Source organism: Mustela nigripes, chromosome 18 (genome assembly GCF_022355385.1).
Source record: "Mustela nigripes isolate SB6536 chromosome 18, MUSNIG.SB6536, whole genome shotgun sequence".
Classification (NCBI taxonomy): Eukaryota; Metazoa; Chordata; class Mammalia; order Carnivora; family Mustelidae; genus Mustela; species Mustela nigripes.
Window position 1 is genome coordinate 5,846,713 of NC_081574.1, and position 19,817 is coordinate 5,866,529.

At 40.2% G+C, this 19,817-nt stretch overlaps 2 protein-coding genes across 4 annotated transcripts in view; one reads left to right on the forward strand and one right to left on the reverse strand.

Annotated features, from left to right (window-relative positions):
* MCPH1 (microcephalin 1) overlaps positions 1-19,817 on the forward strand; it is a 238,384-nt gene that overhangs the window by 118,177 nt on the left and 100,390 nt on the right. The gene's annotated exons all lie outside the window — the stretch shown is intronic.
* The window catches only part of ANGPT2 (angiopoietin 2), a 53,454-nt gene that overhangs the window by 7,188 nt on the left and 26,449 nt on the right, over positions 1-19,817 (reverse strand). The window contains exons 2-7 of one of the 2 annotated variants that reach the window (XM_059384228.1): positions 17,869-18,024; positions 14,066-14,187; positions 9,484-9,716; positions 6,933-7,060; positions 1,659-1,760; positions 965-1,131 (exon numbers count right to left, since the gene is read on the reverse strand). In XM_059384228.1, the coding sequence (XP_059240211.1) occupies positions 965-1,131; positions 1,659-1,760; positions 6,933-7,060; positions 9,484-9,716; positions 14,066-14,187; positions 17,869-18,024 (908 nt within the window). Of the gene's footprint in view, positions 1-964; positions 1,132-1,658; positions 1,761-6,932; positions 7,064-9,483; positions 9,717-14,065; positions 14,188-17,868; positions 18,025-19,817 lie in introns of both variants that reach the window. The other variant, XM_059384227.1, reaches the window with a different exon arrangement.

Here is a 19,817-nt window from a genome sequence, read left to right on the forward strand (position 1 = left end):
GGTGAGACTGTAGGCCACGTATGACTGTTTCCTGGGATGTTCCTACTGAACTTTGTTGATTTCTGACCCACTGTTGGGTATTTTCGACTCCTCCAGGCACCGAACACTTCTTTGGTGCCTTCCGAGACCAATTCCTGTGGCACCACCTGGCACCTGATCTCACTGTTCTCCCTCTAGCCTTGCATGTGGGTTTTTGGGCACCTCTTTCTACAAGACCACGTGCAGGAGTGTGCTTTTTCCTGCCGTAGGCTGTTGCTCATCAGACACCCGTCTCTTGATGCCTTCACTGCTCTCCAGCTCTAGTCTCACGCCACTTTAGAGCCAGATACTAAATTCTGAGTCAGGGATGCCCATGCTTTTCTTGGAACATTGAACATCAGTGCCGCCAAATGCGTGGGGCAAGGCAAATACTAAGGGAGTGCTGTGAATCGGCGGAGAGTAAAGGACTTGCATGCCTAACTGTCCCACCTAATTCTGCTGCTTTTAAACTCGGTAACTCTTCCTGACTTTGGGGTGGAACGTAGCAGTCGAGTGTGCTTTAACTTCAGAAAGATAGATTTAACTGTTAAAACCTTTTGGAAGAAAACCATCTCGTCATAGGTAGACCTCTGTTATGATATTGGCACGAAATTTTTCTACTATGGACACTACATTCACGTATTTCAGAAATACTTGTTGAATGCCCGTTATCTGCCAGGCAGGTTCATCTACACTTGGAGGATACACAGCAGAGACAACAAACAAAATGCTGTCCTCGTGAAGTTTCCCTTATATCATTAAGACCAAAGTTAGAACTTTAGAACTAGATAAACCTCCTGAGAGGCAGCACAGAACAGTAAGAAATGAGACGTTCTTCCATTTAGAGTGCCCTCCCAGTACGGATCCTGTAGCGCAGCGCGGCTCTCGCTTTGTGGCCTGCTCACCCAGCAAGTCTGCTCCTGTTTCTCAGTTACATACAACTCACCTGTAGTTGAGCTCTTCGCCGGAGAGATAGAAATGTTCATACAGTGAGTGCGCCTCGTTGCCCTCCCAGTCTTGAAGGTGTATTCTAAGCACGTAGGGCTGTTGGTTGGTGACTTGGAAAACGAACTCATTTCCCAGCCAGTGTTCACCAGAAGGGTTCCCAAATCCCTGAAATTCAAGTGGTAAAATTCAATCACCTCATTTATTTGTTTTTTTTCCTCCAGGTATTTGAAATCAGTCGTCTCTCCGTTTAACAAGGGATGACTACCAGATATTTAGCAGGAGTAGATTTTTTTTTTAAAAGGTCAGTTTTAAGAAACCAAGCTGCTACTGTAAGAAAATTAGGACTGGAGTAATTAGAACTACTTGGGGAATCACCAGTGGAAACACGAGCGTAAACAGCTTTGTTTATCGCCATGGGAAGTTCTGTGAAACTGTTGTCTTACTGAAAAATGCGGAGCCTGCCATTAAAAATAAGCCTCACACTTGCATGCCTTTGTTTTGATACATAGTTTACATTGACGGGGTCATTCGTTAATGGGGAGACTGAGACACCAGTGAAGAGGAACACTTTTATAACAAAAATAGTCAACAGTCATTGGTTAGTTTTGGATTTGTGGTGAAGGTTCAGCAGATCTTGAAAGCTAGTTTTCACAAAGAAAATTATTTTCAGATGGCTTAAAGACTATTCATACCACTTTATATTCTTTCCAAGTCTTCTGAAAATCAACACTGCCATCTTCACGCCGCTGAATGACCGTCCACCCGCCTCCAGAGGTTTCCATGTCGCAGTAGGCCTGCCAATGGGAAGTGCACGGTTACTGCGTGGGAAACACCAGTGATTCAGGGCTGTGTCTGAACTCCCAGAAACAAGACAGATGTGGATACCTACAATGCGACTTGTGCTGATAGGGTTCTCTGGGGTAAATCTTTGTGGTCGCCCAAGAAGCAGATGGTTTTCAATAAATTGAAAAGCATGAATTTAAAATAACGATGAAAAATAAACAGTAATATAACACGATTTCAGTGTCAATGAGAAGAGGACTCTCTTGTCATCATCTGTGCTAGGCTAAAGACCCACCCCAAACACTGATCTAGAGATCACCGTTTCTTAGAGATGTGTTGTGATTGGGACGTCTTGGTGGTTTGGCCGCAACCCTCATCCCCCACTTGTAGAAATCTACCAGCTGGTGTTCACGGCTCCAGAAACCTTTGTGGTGGTTGTCGGTCCCTATCAACTCTGCAGAGATTTGTGTGGAAGGAATACTTTTGCACTGTAGGGTTTCCAAGACCCCTGTTATATTATGCTGTGGGGTTAGAAGGCTTCTTCCATGCGGGATAAAAGTCCGATTTCTCGGTCCGTCCCTCAGTATGTGAGATTGCGCCCCCTGGGCACCCAGTAGGATGTATGTGACCTGAGAGTAGCCTGACAGCTCTGCGCCATGGATCATGACTTCGAGCTTCTCTGCACTTTGCTCACTGCCTGTGGTATTTCTCCTCTTTTTATTTTTGCTTTTAAACTGGCTTGGTGGGTTTAAACTTTGTTCAGAACACAGAATTCCTTCTTGGGCCAGGAGCATGCATGCTCACTTTCCACTCGGCAGGAGTTTTATTATGAAATTAAAAACCCCTGCAAATAAGATTACATAAATAGTTTTAAATAATGAGATTATAGTAGAACGAAAAATTTTCCCAGAAATTCTGTTAAGATAAAATTTCCTACAGCATTCGAGGTAGTAAATATGAACGTTACCACTTAAAACCAATTCGAAATAGTCTTCCTCTGCTGTTTTCCTCCGTCTTTTGGGGACATAATGGAGATAATTTTGGCAGAGTAAGTTTAAATGTGAACTATTCTGCCTTTGTGAGCTAAAATCCTGAAGAATGGGGGATAAAAGAGAACCAAGAACACACCTAGATCCAGTCTTCTGTTATCAGTGACTTGCCTGGTGTCTCATCTAATGAGACAGCTGCCCTGGGAACCCAGCACCCCTGTTCTCCAGCAGATTTCTCTCTGCTGCTCTTCCCGTCTCTCTCCACAAAGGCCCCTTGGCCCATACTGCTTTCCCTGATGAGCCTAACATTTGGGAACATATGTTCCATTAAAGAAGATTGCATTTATTAAGAATAAAATGATTTCCCCATTTTAAATTAACCAAACAAATAAAGTTGATCTGCCTAAGGTGACCCCTTATTATCTCCCTGTATTGATATTATTCTTATCGTTAATGATCCTGTTATCATTGCTGTGCACCTCTCTGTTCCAAGTACAGCACTGGGCACATTGCATATGTTATCTGCAATCTTGAAGCACTGTTGTTGTGATATGGTAATTCTGCACTTCTGAAAGGAGGAGAGATTTAGTGAAAAGATGTAGTGAAGTTAGATTGATTTGATCAGAGTCATTCAGCTATTAAGTGGAACATGGGACTTGAGTAAGATCTCCTAAATTCCTCATTTTGTACCTTTTCTCCTGCCATGGGAGGCTGGCAAAAACAGGGAAACTTGACCCTTTTGTTAGTAGGCCAGGTCCCTCAATGCAGCTCCAACTTGAAATCAGTTCATGAATAATACTGCTTCGAATTTGCCTGTGGTCCACCCAATGGACAGCTCACTTCTCTCAATATTTCTTCTAAAAAACAGTTTGTTAAACCAGCTGAAGAAGCTCTATTGGTTTGAGGGGTTTTGTGTGCACAGACAAGTTACTTCCTCTGTGTCCTAAATGGCATGCTGGTGGGTGGGAAGACTAGATACGGTTTTTAGTGAGCCTGTCCTTGTTCCAAGAATATTTGATTCAAAAGCAGTGTTATAAAGTCACAGATACTTAAATCAGAGAAGAAGTTTGTCTTTGTTTGAAAATCAGAGTCCAGACTGGCTAAGGAATTTGGGTTGAAATGGGTTCAATACCCATTTATAATGGTGTGGAAATGGGTTGAGCCACACCATTCTTTAACTCCACCAGGGACAATGATGAGATGATTAGAACATTCCCTCAATATCTCTTTGTTCCGATTAAAAAGAAAAAAAAGAACAAGGAGTTCATAGAAACTGAAGTATCATGGTCAACTGAGTCATGAAGCTTTCAAAGGAAGATAGTGTTCAAAGAGAGTTGTCCACAGAGCCAGAGGGCACTGAGTGCGAACGATGAAATGGCTTATCTCCCCATCAGGAAAGCAGACTTCCTCAGAGAATGCCCAAGACCTCACCGCTCCAGCTACCACAAACCTGAGGGCATTAGTACTTTTGTTAGCACACTATTGCATGGTTCAGGGACCTGCTCTCTTGCTCTAAACCTGGAAGCCTTTCAGTGTGTAGTGCCTGATTTAAATGTCAGGCTTCAGCTCTGAGGCCATGGTGAATGACTAGTGAAATAGTAATCACCCAGATGAACACTAGGAGACAGGCACCCTGTGAAATTTGGGTAAGGACATTATTGTGTCTCTGACCAGCAAAAGCAAACTCACAGGTCTTTGATGCAGTTTTTATCTTTTGCAGAAGCCTAATGAATTTTTCAAAAACAAAGTGGAAATATGTAGGCTCTTTTGGAAAAGATTGGCCCAAAGATCTGTTGAACATTCTTTTACTGAATTAGGTGAAACAGGGCAAAATGCAGAGAAGTTATCTCCAAAACTTTGGGGGCAGTCAAAATGATAAACAATTTCATTTTCTCAAATAGATGGTTAAGTTCTAAGTCCTGTCATGTGTGCTGTATGTGCATTGTCACCTCAAAATCACTGTATGACTACAGTTACTTCCTCACATTACAGATTCAGAAACAGGCCTCATACAGGGTAAATGACGTGCTCAGAGGCACAGATTGGCAGAGCCAGAATTTAAACTCCAGTCTCTCAGACTTTCTCTCCCTCGATCAGATTGTGAATTACAGGGTCTTAAGTCTGGAAGGGAATCTAGAAGCCACTTAATCTGGACCATTTATTTTAGAGATGAGAAACTTGAGGTTTGGTAAGATTGTTGTTTCCTGCTGTGTCAATGAGTTGTTTTTACTGCAAATGTTTAAAAGAAATATAAATCCTGATGTTTCCAACCATGACCTGAGACTCCCATCATTTCCCAGGACTGTATATTTTCAGCTTGCTGGAGAACATTTCAGTGAGACCATCGGGCTGGCTTAGTGCTTCGGGAGGGGAGCACTGCACCGAGTCAGGAAAACGTTTACAGAGCGGTGGGTTGGTGCCGTGTAATCAGCAGTTGCCCTCTGGATTTGCAAAACATGCACATTGCACAGATATCCTCTGCCCTCCTGCTCCTGCCACCCCTGTCCCCATTGCTCTAGGCCAAGAAGAGACCAACATCTGGTGACAGACAGTAGTATACAGAGGATTGTTATGAAAACCAGATTGCAAAGGGGATTGAGAGCCTTCCTACAGGATTTGTTTGTTACTTTCTCATCTGCAGCAGGCAATATGTGTGTGTGTGTATATATATATATATATATATATATATATATATATATATATATATAATTCCTCACCCGCCCCCGCTAATGCCCTGCTTCTAGAGCACTGGGGACATTAACTGATTTCCAAGGTTGATTTAAAGCAGCATGAATGAATTAGAAAGATTTTCTTTGGAAAGCATTATCTTGAATAGCACAATATTTATGTTTTAAATTCATAATCAAAGTCTATGTTACTGTTTCAAATTCTGTGTACTTAAACCCTTAATGCTTGGACTTTTGAAAGTGTTCTTTTCTTATTAGCATTTTAACTACAGAGGATAATACTGAGTTCAAAGAGATAATGGTTCCAGGAACCTCTAAAATTCCCATCTTTTTACAATATCAATGGCTTTTTCTCTAAGTGTTTACATTGGTTCAACTTGTAGAAGCTACAATGAAATGCAGACATATTTATAAGCATTTAATATATATAGTCATCTGATAATTATGTAACAATTCATACGGAGTCTCCTGTAATATTTCACCTTATCAGACCTCTATGAGAAGCCACATTGAAATATTCCCTGGGCCTTTTTAGTTTTCGCCCCCACCTCCCATCTGAAGCTCAGTGTCTCCCGAGCGACAGCAGGAGCCATGCTCACTGATTAATCCAGAATAACTAAGAAAAATTGAGTTAAGCTATGGACTAATTTTGTAGAAGAAAAGGAGCCACTCTCTTTGATGGTGTGTTTTCAGTCTTATAGCCAATGTTAAATGGGGTAAGAATAACCAACCCCAGCAGTCCTCATGGTGTAGCCTGTGTACTTCTGGGAGTCCCGGAGACCCTTGCTGCCAGTCCACAAGGCTGACACTGTTGCCATAATGACATGAGACATTTTTGGTGTTCGATGCTGTGACAGCGTTCGTACTGATGGGACACCGGTGCTGGTGGGGAAGTCAGCATCACGGAAAGAATGAAGGGAGCAGCACACCCTATGTCCGAGTCACCGTGTGCTCCCATCACACCCTCGCAACTGGGAAAAAAATAAGTCAAAATCACTTTGGGACCTCATCGAGAAAGGAGTAGAAACCATTAATTTTAGTAAACTTCTGCAAGCCGAGGTACCTCGGTTGTGTCACAGGAAAGCTTTCTGTGGTTGTTGTAGCTGTGAGCTAAATGAGACTTCTTTTTGATGGACTACTGATGCTACTTGAAAGCACGATAGGACAAACTATTTGGTTATTTTCTTGAAAAGCAGTGAAATGAGCCTGACACCAGAAGGGAAACAACTGACAGAATGATGATTGAGTCAAATGCAAGGAGAATATGAGATAGATGTATCTTCTCATGGTGACAGATTTCTACATCGTCATGTGTGCAGTGACTGGACGTGGAGCCCATGGCAGGTGTTTCGTGTGAGGCAGATGCTCAGTGAATGTTTGGTGCTCTGTTTTGCATGATGTTGGGAAGGGTCTGGGTGTGCGAGCTGCATTATGTGGGTCTCCTGCTTCTATTCTAAAATAACCTGTTCATAGCCAGGTACTTGAAACAAGAAGACAAACACCGCACCTTGACCTCCTCCGTGGAATTAGGGAATGTGAGTGTGTAGATGCCGTTGGCTGTCAGTCCTGACTTGAACACTTCTGCACAGTCTCTGAAAATGACTTGCTCTTCCTTAACATCGAAGGAGTTCTTGGCTGCTTTAAAAAAAAAAAAAAAAAAAAAGGAAAGCATTTAATGGGAGTTCATAAACAGATAAAATTTCTTATTTTGAGATGCACTCAAGTTTTATTACATTCGAGTTCTTATAATGAGTAGAAAAGACACACCAGTTTTTATCCTTTCCCAAAAAATCACTCCTTCTGCCTGTTCTGCGTTAATCAAAGAATATCACCGATAATCCATACTTCCTTCTTTTTTGTCATCAACCTGAAATGCAAATACTTTGCAATTAACTATAGTAAACAATTACCTTAAAAAAAAATCTTCCATCTTGATTAGAATCACTTAAAATTATTGCAAAAGAATAAAATGAGAAGGTACTAAAAATAGTGTCCCCTCTACAGTGGCTATATAGCATGTCCCATTAGCCATTATCCTAGCCAGGCTGTGGATGTATGTTTTCTCCCTTTTTTTTTTTTTTTTTTTTTTTTGTTTTCTCCTTTTTTTAAAAAAGGTAAATGCCTGAGGATAAGTCTCGATACATTTCTTTAGACTATCGGATAACGATAGTAAGAGTATTCTTTGGATTTTAAGCAACTGTCCCATTATACTTTGTATTCACGAGGGGGCTACCATTATTTATCCAAGTCTTTGAAATTCTTACTCTAAGTCTAAAAATTTCTAGGATTATGAAATTCTTTCAGATTTTTACTCTGTTCTCAACATTTAGATTTCCCAATCCTTTTTGCCATTAAAAAAAGGGTGGGTGTGTGTGTATCTGTGTGTGCGTGTGCGTTCCTGCAGATATATCTGTCCATTCGAGGAACCCCCCGGAGCACAGGCGCATGGGTTCGGCATGCGGGCAGGCATCACAGGGCGGCAGGGGTTTTACCTTCACATCAGCTGGAAGCGCACGGGGAAAGGAAAGCCGCGTCTACTACCCTCTCTCCTCTGTCCCTCTTTTCTGCCAGGATGGGAGCTTGCTGATTTTCTCTACTTTGGCTCATCAGAGCAACACCTCACATTATCTTGCTCCCACCAGATTTCAGATGATTGTCTTTCCCTTTTCTGTGAATGTGAAAAAGTACTGGGATAACCGCATGACTTGAGGAACGAGGTGGGGACATATTTCTTATGAAGTTAAGACTATCTTCACATGATTCATATGTAAAGTGTATCTGTGTCAAAAGAACCCAAGTTTAGAGGACTTTGGGAAATAAACCGTAATAAGAACTAGACCCAATTTGTTTAAGAAAAAAAAACCCTTAAAATGATAATGCCACACAAATGGTGGATCCCATTTCCAATTAGTGACTGAAGATGCTTCCGTTTTTCCCTCCAAAATCCCCTCCAAAAAAAGTGAACGTAAAACAATAATAAAGTAGGTGAAATGTATCTAAGGGTGGGCTGAGGAAAGGGGCTGGCATTTCCTGAGTGCCAGTTTTATGCCAGTCACCGTGAGTATTAAGTCAGTCTTCACAACAGGCTTTTGGTTTAGATTTGTTTTTCCCACTTAAAAAAATCAAGTCCACGGTGGATTGGCAACCTCATCATTGGCCACCCAGCCTCATCCATCTAGATAGCGATGGAACTAACAGCAAGTAGGCTCTTTGAGCCCAGGAAGCACGTGTGGGGTGTTTTGCCTCACAATAACTAATTAGTGTAAATCCATATTCCTTATGTCCTCCCCTTCTTCCTTCTTTCTGCTTTATCTCCCTGAGCAGCATTTAACAAAATTTAAATTTCAGTACAGTTAACATACAGTGTTATAATACTTTCGGGTGTACAGTACAGTGATTCAACAGCTCTGTACGTCACTCGGTGCTCAGCACATCAAGTGTATTCTCACTCGCCACCTCCTCTTTTCCCCGTCCCCTTCCCCACGTCCCTCCGGTGACCATCTGTTTGTTCTCTCTAGTTAAGAATCTGATTTTTCCCCCCTCTCTGCTTTTTTCTTTGTTTTGTTTCTTAAATCCCCACATCTGACTGAAATCATATGGTATTTGTCTGTCTTATTGGCTTATTTGCCTTTGGCTTATTTCACTTAGCATAACACTCTGTAGCTCCATCCATGTTGTCATGAAAGGCAAGATTTTCCTCTCTTTATGGCTGAATAATATTCTGTAATACATATGGAATTCACTTCTTTATTCATCTACCTCTGGACACTTGGGCAGCTTTCATAATTTGGCTATGTAAATAATGCTGCAATAAACCTAGGGGTACACATATATTTTTGGATTAGTGATTTTGTATTCTTTAGGTAAATAACCTGGAGAGAAATTACTTCCTCCTTTTTTAATTGATTCTCTGATGAGCCTCTGTAAAGCTTTCATAGGAAACTGTAAGAGAAATAGTCCTTTTCTGAAAGATGAGAATTTTTTGGAATTTTGAAACATCACTTACAAAATAATGGCAATTAAAACTGAAGGAAAAATGATATATAAACTTGACTTACAGTTTGACGTTGATATCATAGTCAATAAATTATGAACTGTCTCCATCAGATCGTGTTGCTGCTTCTGGAGAACGGAATTATTCACTGTGGCGGTCACCAGTTGTTTTTCTAGTTCTTCAATGATGGAATTTTGCTTGGATACTAATACCTGGAGCTGATCTTTCTCTTCTTTTATTGATCGTAGTTGAACTATATGCTTGTCTTCCATGTCTAGTACTTTCTTTTCTAAGAAACTTATAAAGGGAAATAATGGTTATTTTAGTGATTGCTTTATGGACATCAAGTCAGTTTCATAATTCTTATATCATCTTTTATGTTTATTGAATTTCTGCTTCCCAAGACACTCTGTCTTCCCAGAGTGAAAGTGTTGCTGCAGCCCTGAAGAAGCTCTCAAACTTGCCAAGAACATTGCATAAATAAGTGTGACATAGATATGAGGATAAAATACCCTGGTAAAAATCCGAGGTCCGTAATTAGAAGTTATCACTGGCATGCATTTGAAGACCATGGTTTTGGTGTAGGGGGTCTATGGAATTATTCACTGAGAAGGCAGCCTTGATGTTGGGAGCACATGTGGGCAGAGTGGAAAGCGCAGGCTGAGAGCTTCACATCTGTGCATGACTCCCTGTGTTACGTGGTCGTCCCTACTCTGCGTCTAGGTGCATGTCTACCTACGTGACTCTCCATCTGTAGAAATAAATACCAAAAAAAGATGCAGTAGACTAGATGATGATCTCTGAAGTCCCTTCTAGTTCAAATAATCAGTAAGCCTACTATGCCTTTGGGAGAAAGTCACATTTTCTGAGTTTTTAACCCTGCAAGCAACATTAGTCAGCCAAGAAACTGGCTACCCATGGTAGTTCTTACCTATAATATTAACAATCTGTTTTAGTAATCATGATTAGAAACTCAATTGGAGCTCTTAAATTTATACCAGTCTAGATCATTGAAGATCAGTCTACAACAGCAAGTATTTAGTCTGTATACCAAGTCAAAAAATAATCACTTACTGTAATACTTATTTGCACTCCACTTTCGTACGTGTTATATTTATTTTAACTATTGTTTCTTATTATTTTTCTTGATATTAGCTTATTTTTAATTGTATGTACTTTTTATTTAAAAACCAAAATGACTAAAAAAATCTTTAAAACAAAAACAAAAACAGAAACAAAAATGACTTGCTGTAAGCAGAAGTTAACCTGAAAATAAATGCATAAAGCTTCTCCCTTTTTGCCCTAAAATCCCTTCTAGTCCCATCAGCATTCAGGCAGTATGTTTTGGAAGTACTCCTGTGACACTTGACCTAGACAATTAACATAACATAAATGGGGCATTTTTAAGTGACTAATCTATGTTGCCTTCAAAATGACATTGCTGAGATTTCTTAAACAGCTGTCCTTTGTTGTCTTTAATATTCCATGAGGAGGCATAAAGGAAAGATGGGACAATCCCATGGTCCAAAGTATGAACACTCCAGGGTGGATATTTATTAAAAAAAAATAATAATTTCTTTCTCCAAAACCTATACCACTATAGCTCCAGAGGGCAGTTGCATCTTGATCTAAAATAGTTAATATTAAGGTTAAATACAAGCATGGATTAAAGAGTTTAGGCCAGCATCAGATCACCCCAAATCACATGGGCTCTGAGACCGGAGATGTGTAATGAGTTACAGAAGCACAGTAACGCAGCAAGGAGTCCCAGATCGTATTTTGCAAAATGCGGATGGGGACCCATTACTGGCTTGGGAAATCCATGCAATGAGTGACAATCAACATTTTTTTAAATGAGAGCTAAATAGGATAATGTTAACTAGGATAAAATAGATGAAAATAGAGTATAAATTCATAGCAAGGACTTGGTACATTGCCACAAAGGCCATGGCCGAGGGTGATGGGGGGGGGGGGAGGAGGGGGCGCAGCATGGGGCATGCGCACGTTCTTTGACAGCTCACACTTTAGCACAGTATTTGATTTTCTGATCAAGGAGAATCAATTCGATCCTCAGCATAGAAGTCGAACTTAAGCTTAGCTTATCTTTCCATTAACATAGCTCTCATAGATGAGAAGTACGGGAAAGGTATCCTGTGTGGGCAGAAATACCAAGGCTTCTCAGAAAGGGACAGTATCAGTAGCAGCCCTTTTCAGTAACAGTAATCACGGCAGCAGTAATCACAGTTTCATGGAACTGGTATAATTTGAAAAATTTGAAAATTTGGAAAATTCAAAAAGTTTGAAAAAATAAGTTGAATCATTTATTTTTAGAAGAAAAAAAAGAATGATAAGATGAAAACCACATTGTAATTTTCACCTTTGGCTGGTGAACCTAACAATTGGATAGTAGCAATTTTCAGAGAAACACTGACCCTAATGAGTACTTTGACTTAATTTGAAACTATTCAGTAATGAAAACAGTTGGACAGTATTTGGGGGAAATGCTGAAAGTAATTGAAAGGTTTGGTTTGTTACATGTGCAAAACATCCACAGATATTTACAATGATGTTCTTGCAAATGAGATTCTAGGCTAGTCAAAATAGAAGACACCTCAAAACACAGCATGCCAAAGTCACGGAAAGATGGAAAATCATCTGTGTGGTTTTCTTATTTTTATTGACTTACCCCCATTAATAGAGACCATATTATTGTCCCTTCATTTCATATTTGTGATACAAGAGATGACGATTTCTGCAGCTGCTAAGAGCTGCACGAATGGTTTCTATGGAGAGTCTGCTGATAGCAAGCTTTCCCTCTCAGGGTCTGTGCTTTGGCGGGCCATTCCGAAATGGTCCATGTACAACTCCACTCTGAGTGAGGTGTTTGCCATCCAAGCTGCAGATTGCAAACTAAAACAATAGTTTATTAGGTATGTTTGACAAGGTGCTTTTATGGAGGAAATGTGTTGTTTAAATTTAGTGTCATAATAAAAGTAGGCTCAAAGTATCGGAAAAATGCATTATTGGTCAGTGTTGATTAAACTGGCGGAAAATGTGAAAGATTTAAGTGAAAAAGAGTGTGAAAGATCCCGTATGCAAGAATAATCAGAAAACACAGCAAGCTACGGGCTGGTGGGAATAACTGTTTTATACATCGTAAAGCTCTAACATACAAAGAAATTTTACCAGATCATGGATGATCAAAAGATGTAAGGAAAGCTGTTGATTGTCTTTCAAAGCAATCCCAGCTGCGGGTAACAGTTTACTTGTAGTAAGCGGAAACATTAAACAGTGTGTCCGAACTTGGAGATCAGATTTGCATTTCTCTAGGCAAAAGGCAATATGATTTGGCAAATATTTACAAAGGCAATACTCGGGTGACATAACTGACATACTTAACTGATGATATTAGTGTTTCAGCATACAGAAGTAGAAACTTAAGGAGGGGACAGTGTTCAAGACCAGGCTGCATTCAACAAACGGGGCGTAGCCCGGACAGTATTGTCCTGGCAGGCAACTAGGCAGCTCCCGAAGCGTCCCATTACTGCTACATTGTTAAATAAGAGAACATTATTAAATAAGACCATTTTAAGAAAATGGAATTGGAGAGATTGTTATATCTCAATTGTTGGTCTCAAATTTTTACTACTTTGCCGAAGGAAAAAAGTGGAAACAGTGAAGAAAAATATTTGAATTAAACAAACTATTTGCAGAAATATTAAAAATCCATTTGTTCTTCAAGACCCTAAATCAGTAATGAGTTAAACTTGTTACCCAAAGAACAGAAGGAATGATTTCAGCTGAGTTCCTGATTAACAGGAAAGAATGGTTATAAGACATCAAGTTCATCATCATTTTTGGTTAAGAGTGAGGAATTATGAAATTGAAATTAAGTAGCTGTGAAAGAGAGTACCTTGTTGTCTGGCCATTCTCCCTGTCACGTAGACATGTCTTGGTTAGAAACAGGTTAATAAACACAATTCTCCTTCTATGCCCCTGACTGCAATAAACCTTTGAAAACCATCCCCACTGATCATCCCAAGTTTGTTTTTGTATGGTTTTCTTGGGATTTTTCTAGATCTTGTTTAAATATCAATATTATATTTATTATTAACTTCTGTTTTTACTTTATCATATGTTTTAGAAGTAACAATTGTATCATGAAATGTGCACTGTTTATAGTTTAAGTGTAATTTTCCAGCTGTGCTCATTCTGCATTGGCAACAACGAAGTTCCCAGAGGCAAAGGAACTATTAAAATGCCTAGGCCAGTGTTACTTTTACTCCATGGCACTGGCAGTATTTTGTCACAGATTAAATTGTGCGACACTGGCAGTATTTTGTCACAGATTAAATTGTGCAGTATTGAGGCAGAGTTTGGGGAATCATTGGAAGAGAATCTTTAAGGGACTGGAGAATGAAAACATTGAAGACTGGATTAGAAGGCATGGTAACCTCCATATTTCCTCCCAGACCCTCTCCCTTCCTTTCCCTTACGAAGTGTCGGATCCTGACACTCCACATTAAGAAATCTGTCATTTTGTCATGATTTTGGAAGCCATGCTTATAATTAATAGTCATATGAAATAGGCTTTTAGATCTAGAAAGTGTGCAATTCTGAATTGTAATTTTTTGTGTTTTTATTACCTGTTCTTATCTTGCAGTTTGTTTATTTCACTGGTCTGATCCAAAATCTGTTTTTCCAATTTGTTGGTGGAAAGGGAATGTTCCAGAAGCTGAAGTTCAAGTCTTGTTGTCTGATTTAATACCTAAATGTAACAAAATAAAATTCCTCTTTGTCATGTTTAAAGTTACATATAACTTCCTTTTAATTAAGCCAGCTAAATTATAGGAAAACATAACTAAAGCATTTTTTTTTTAAATTTACCCCAAGTAGCTAATTGTGGCATATTCTCCATTTTCAGAAAAAGCTTTGAAGTCCTGGATTGCATCAGAATATGTTTTTTTTTTTTTTTCACCGTGTCTTTTTTTAGAAAGTGTTTTAATAGTTCCGGACAGTGGTATTTGTGTCAAACAATATAATGCTGTTACTCTTGTTCTGCCATATTTTAGCATTTCTTTTCACACAGTGATACAAGTGGGAGTATAAAATGGTCATATTTAATACATCAGAAGTTGTTGTTAAATGAAAAAGGTTTTGCTTCCACTTAAAACCAAATGCTGTTCTCTTATTTATCAGGGGGCGACGTGATTAGAAGTCACATGCTTCCATTCTATAAAACCCTAGCTCATTTGTAGCCCGGCATTTCCTAGTTTGTATTCACTTGTTCAGCCTTTTATTTTTTTTGTTCTCCATCTCTCTCTCTCTCTCTCTCTCTATTATAAAAATCATATTAACCAATTAGGAAACAATAATACATCGCTGTGAAGTGGGAGCTCGGTTTTGCTCCGTGGGCCTCTCTGCATACGCCATATGCAATATCGCTGTTCCCATTGTGTTCTAACAGATCCGAGGTGGAATTCTTTGGCGTTTGGCTGCCTTCTAGCAGGAAGAGTCTGTTACCCACATCCTCTGGGTCATGGTTATTCAGGATGTGACATCCCATGTAAGTGTGAGGCAGAATTGTTGCCCAGGAATAAGGGTCCTTGAAAGAACCATTGTTTGCTCAGGGTCTGTGTCATTCATAAAAGGCTTGGCCAGGTCCCACTGGGCAGCTGTAGGGATAGTCCTGTCCTTAGTCAAAGCAGGATGAGTTCATACGATGAACAGTCTTATGAATGAGTGAAGGCATTGGCCTGCAGAAAGGTTGGGTTTTAATGTTAATACCTGGATGATAGATTTGGCTTATATCTTCTTTGGGCCCAAATACTCTATGTTGGTCATTGTAAAAGGAACTGGAAACCGGGGTCCTTTATTCAACTCCTAAGAGCTGTAAAAAGAGCACAATGGGCCAGAGCTGGGGAGGATGGCATATAGGTCCTGACTGACCTGGGATCAGTGGTGCTGTTTTTTTATGCCTTCCCCAAGGCCTCCGGCAGTGGGTGACTCTAAATTATCCACGTCAGGTGCTTGTCTGTGGTCTAGAAGATCTTGGACCTTGACCCATCCCTCATTGTCCAGTGGAATAGCTTCTCTCTCTGACAGGCTACAGGAATCTTCTAATGAGAAAATTTTATGTTTGGATTTAAACCCATTTTGCACAGTAATTGCTAAGTAGGGCCTACAATATATTTGGTGCATAATTCAGTGCCTTGATGTCCTTGCTTCGGTTCATCCATTTTAATGTGTTTAGGTGGACATAATAGGCTGCTTTCTTTCCAGTCACCCTCCAATTTTCCTGGTATCACAGATCATATGATATCTAGTTTTACAATAGATTTTTAAAAAATCATGTGACCCAACCAAAGCTCAATGAACGCTAGAAAGTCTGCCTTACACAGGATGTCGCAAAGGTTATAGCATTGCTTCATGTCTTACCCTTGATTACCATTGTCTGAAAATATAAGGAATGTTATACTCCTCAGACATTTTTTTGGATGAGGTTGATTTCCCACTAGTTTTGCTATCAAAAGGTGGGGGTATGATTTAAGCATTATTAACTTATTTTAATAATTGACTATGGATATATTGATACATTTACTTTAAAATTTTATCTTTTCATTTTTAGCTTTTATCCCCTCTTGGGGTTACGGTTTTCATATCTTGTGATCCATTGTATAGTGTAGTTACATTTTCCCTACATTGTTCTAATATTGTGGAAAGATTTGGTAAAGAAGTAATTTCTTATTCTGTCCTCAGATAAAAATCTTTTATTCTCCAGCCACTTTCCTACTGTTTTCCGTGCTTTATCCAACAGTCGTAGGGGGACAATGAAAGGACAACTGTACCGTTCTAGACTTGACCTTATTCCAGTTGGGAGGCCTATCATTTCTCTTTCCTCATATCCCCTTCTGCTGATGTCTGGCATTTCTTTTGGCTGAAGTCGCATATAGGAATAATACATCATAGAAATTATTTACTATTAAATATTCTCTCTCTCTCTTTCTCTCTCCCTCTTTTTTTTTTTTTTTTTTTTTTTTTTAAACATTGCTTACAACTCAGAGCAGGAAGGTACTAACTTGTACTAACTTCATAAGCCTATAAAGAATCCAGGGTTAGGAACCAGAAAGCAGGTTCACCAATGAAGGGACTTGAACTGAGAGCCTCTTGATAGATTCCGCCAACAGTCCTTTTTTTTCTCACACCTAGACTATTCCTTCTTTCTTTCTTTTTTTAAGATTTTACTTATTTATTTGAGAGAGAGACATAGAGAGCATGAGTGGAGGGAAGAGCAGAGGGAAAGGGAAAAGCAGATCCCTGCTGAGTGGGGACACCCCCCACCCCCATCCCAAGGCAGGGCTTGGTCCCAGGACCCAGAGATCATGACCTGAGGCAAAGTCACATGTTCAACCCACTGAGTCACCCAGGTGCCCCCACCACCCCCAGACTATTCTTACTCAGTCACACGTTGTGTGTTATTTGGCATGAGGCAGTGAATTTTGTTTCAATGTTTTGATGCTTAGTGTCTTGGTGTTGTTCTTTTGTTATTTTCATATTCCTGTCTCCTGCTGCCGTTAGTCAGGAGCTCGTAAAATCTGAAAGCTAAAAGAGCACTTAGCAGCCAGTTGTAAGACCTAGCCTTCACTTTATAGTTAAACCCACCGAGGCCCCCCCAGGAGCTGAGTGCCTTGCTCAGGCTCACCCATCAGCCGGCTGATGGTGGGATGCGAGCCATCGGAGGATGGGTAAGCCCTCTGCCATAGCTGCTGCGGCTTTGTCTGTGAACTCATACCACAAACTGTTTTCATACTTCTCTGAGATCTGGCTTTACCTTAAAATTAGATTAAAGAACAAAATGTCTTGCATTCTTCTGTGACTTTGATTTCTCAAATGCACGAAACAAGGTAAGGACTTAACCCAGAGTCCAAAAGGTACCCGGCGAGGCAGGGGAGCATTTGTCTTGTAGCTGTCCAGCACGCATCGTACAAAATGATTCACGTGCTGTTAGTAGGAAAATTGATTTAACCTCAGTACTAAAGATGAACATGGGGACACGTGGGTGGCTCAGTCGGTTGAGCGTCCGACTCTTGATTTCAGCTCAGGTCATGATCTCAAGGTTGTGGGATCGAGCCCCCTGTCTGGCTTCACACTCAGTGGGGAGTCTGCTTGGGATTCTCTCTCCCTTTCCTTCTGCCCCTCCCCCTGCCGCCCCACTCTCTAAAATACGTAAATAAGTCTTTAAGAGAAAAAAAAGATGAAAATGTATTTACAGATTTTAAATCCTTATGTACCACAAATTCTTATTTTCTTACCAATTTTTTTTCCTGCTACCCTCAAGCTTTCTTCCTTTTTCCACCATTTAATCAGGTAACCATGTGGCCTGATTTCTTGCTAGTCGCTAGTCGCTAGTCTAGCTGGACCATTACGTGCGTTGTGATCTGTGACTTACTTGTGCTTCAACGTCTGTTAGCTTCCGGGTTTGCGCTGCTGTTTGATTGAGGAGGTTTGTTCCTATTTCTATCATCACAGCGGTCTGGTTCTGTACTGCATTCTGTTGCATCTCTACCATTTCTCTCTTCATGTTGTCCTGGATGTAATTCTCAAGCTAGAAAAGAACATGTGTCAGAAAGACAGTCATCAGTCAAATGGTCAGAAACCTCATTCCTAAATATTTGCTCATTTCCTTTAAAAAAGATGTGTTGGAAGACCTGTGCCTTGCTCTGATCTTGCTGTTTTGTTTTTTTTTTTTATCACCAGTGGTACAATGAGGTGTGGTTTTATGTTAACTTAAAACCAACAGCTTGTTTACATCGTGTGTGGGCCATAGCCACATCCAGAAGCCCACACCGTGGCTGGCACAGGAGGTGGCGGGACCCCCATTTAGAGGTGGGCAGAAGGGGATGTACCATCAGCAGGCATTCTGTCCACCTGCAGCTCTGGCCTCGTTAGGCAGGAAAGGACAATTTGGTTTTAAGAAGCATCACTATTTCGCCCACATTCTAGACTTGTGGTTTCTTGAAATAGAGACTGGAGAAGACTATGTAAGGTAGAGCATGAGGAAAGGCTCACTGTTGGATTACAGCATCACCCCTCAAGTCCACGTTCTGCAGGACCACGCCCCACTTCCCTCTTACCTTGTTCAGCACACATTAGACCTAGTAGGTCTTTCCTAACATGTGTGCATTTTTCACAGTTTCCTCATTTCAGATACCAGGCAAACCTATAATCCTACGTTAGGACCTTCATCACTCCACTCGCCAGGTATGTGGGCATGCCAGCCCATTTTAATATTAGCTTCAGCACAAGACAGTGCAGAAGTTTATTTCACTGCCATAGGTATAGATCCCTATATCTTTGGCAGTAAAATCATATCCTAAATATAAATGTAGGACATTCAGGTGTGTGGGAAAGAGCATGTGGGCTTTGGGCTGTGGACACCTACTCTTATTTTTCTTTGACTCGAGGGATGTTGCTTAACTTTAGGAGTGCCCAGTGTCCGCTGTATAGAATAGAGTTTCTGAGTGGTCAGAGAAACATCGGAAGAATTACCTAAGCTATGCATTTATGGTCATTGTGTGTATGCACAACTTTGGATATGTAAAATGCAATTTCCTTTCTTCTTTGTTTTTCATGGTGATCCAATGATAGGAGCCACAATTCTATTCTTTAACCCAAACTATGAGTTCACAAGGACAGAAAACTTTCTTTTTATTTTTTTTCTCAGAGTTATAATTCAAAATTTTTAAAATTAAATTGAATAACTGAAAGATGAGTATACAACTGCCTTTAAAACTGTCTTTAAAACTTGTAATTCTCTGCACAGAAGCCATTCACAGATTTGGTCACCAAACATCGTTTCTCCTAAAATCTTAATGAAATAATTCTGTACTTCTACCTATGCAAGTGACAAAATACAATGGAAGGGTGGAGTTTGTCTCTTAGAGTTCAAGGGTTTCTTTGTTGGTAGAATTTTTGTAAACTGTGTCTTGGGTATTCTACGTCTCAGGGCTAGTATTAGAAGTCTGGATTTACTGCCTCAATTTCTAACTTGCCGTAGACTCTACCCCGCCCCCTCGTGCTTCCCATCTCCCTCCTTGCTGGTTATCTTGAGGGTCAGTGGTCACTCCCTGGTTCTTCCCTGGCCAATGGGCAGATCAGATATCGTCATCCTGACAACTCCTGCAGCTCTGATCTCTTGTAAACTCTTGTAGTCGAAGCCTTGCCTTTTCCATATCAACAAAAGTGGAGTAGACCACTGTAAAAAATGAAATCATGTGCTATTACTTGCAGTCCAGGAAATACCTCTGGTATAGACTTCATAAAATCGGAAGAGTGAAACCCTTGTTAAACCTAGCAAACCGAGCAAACTCGCTATGTCTTTTCTTAATGTAGTATTTG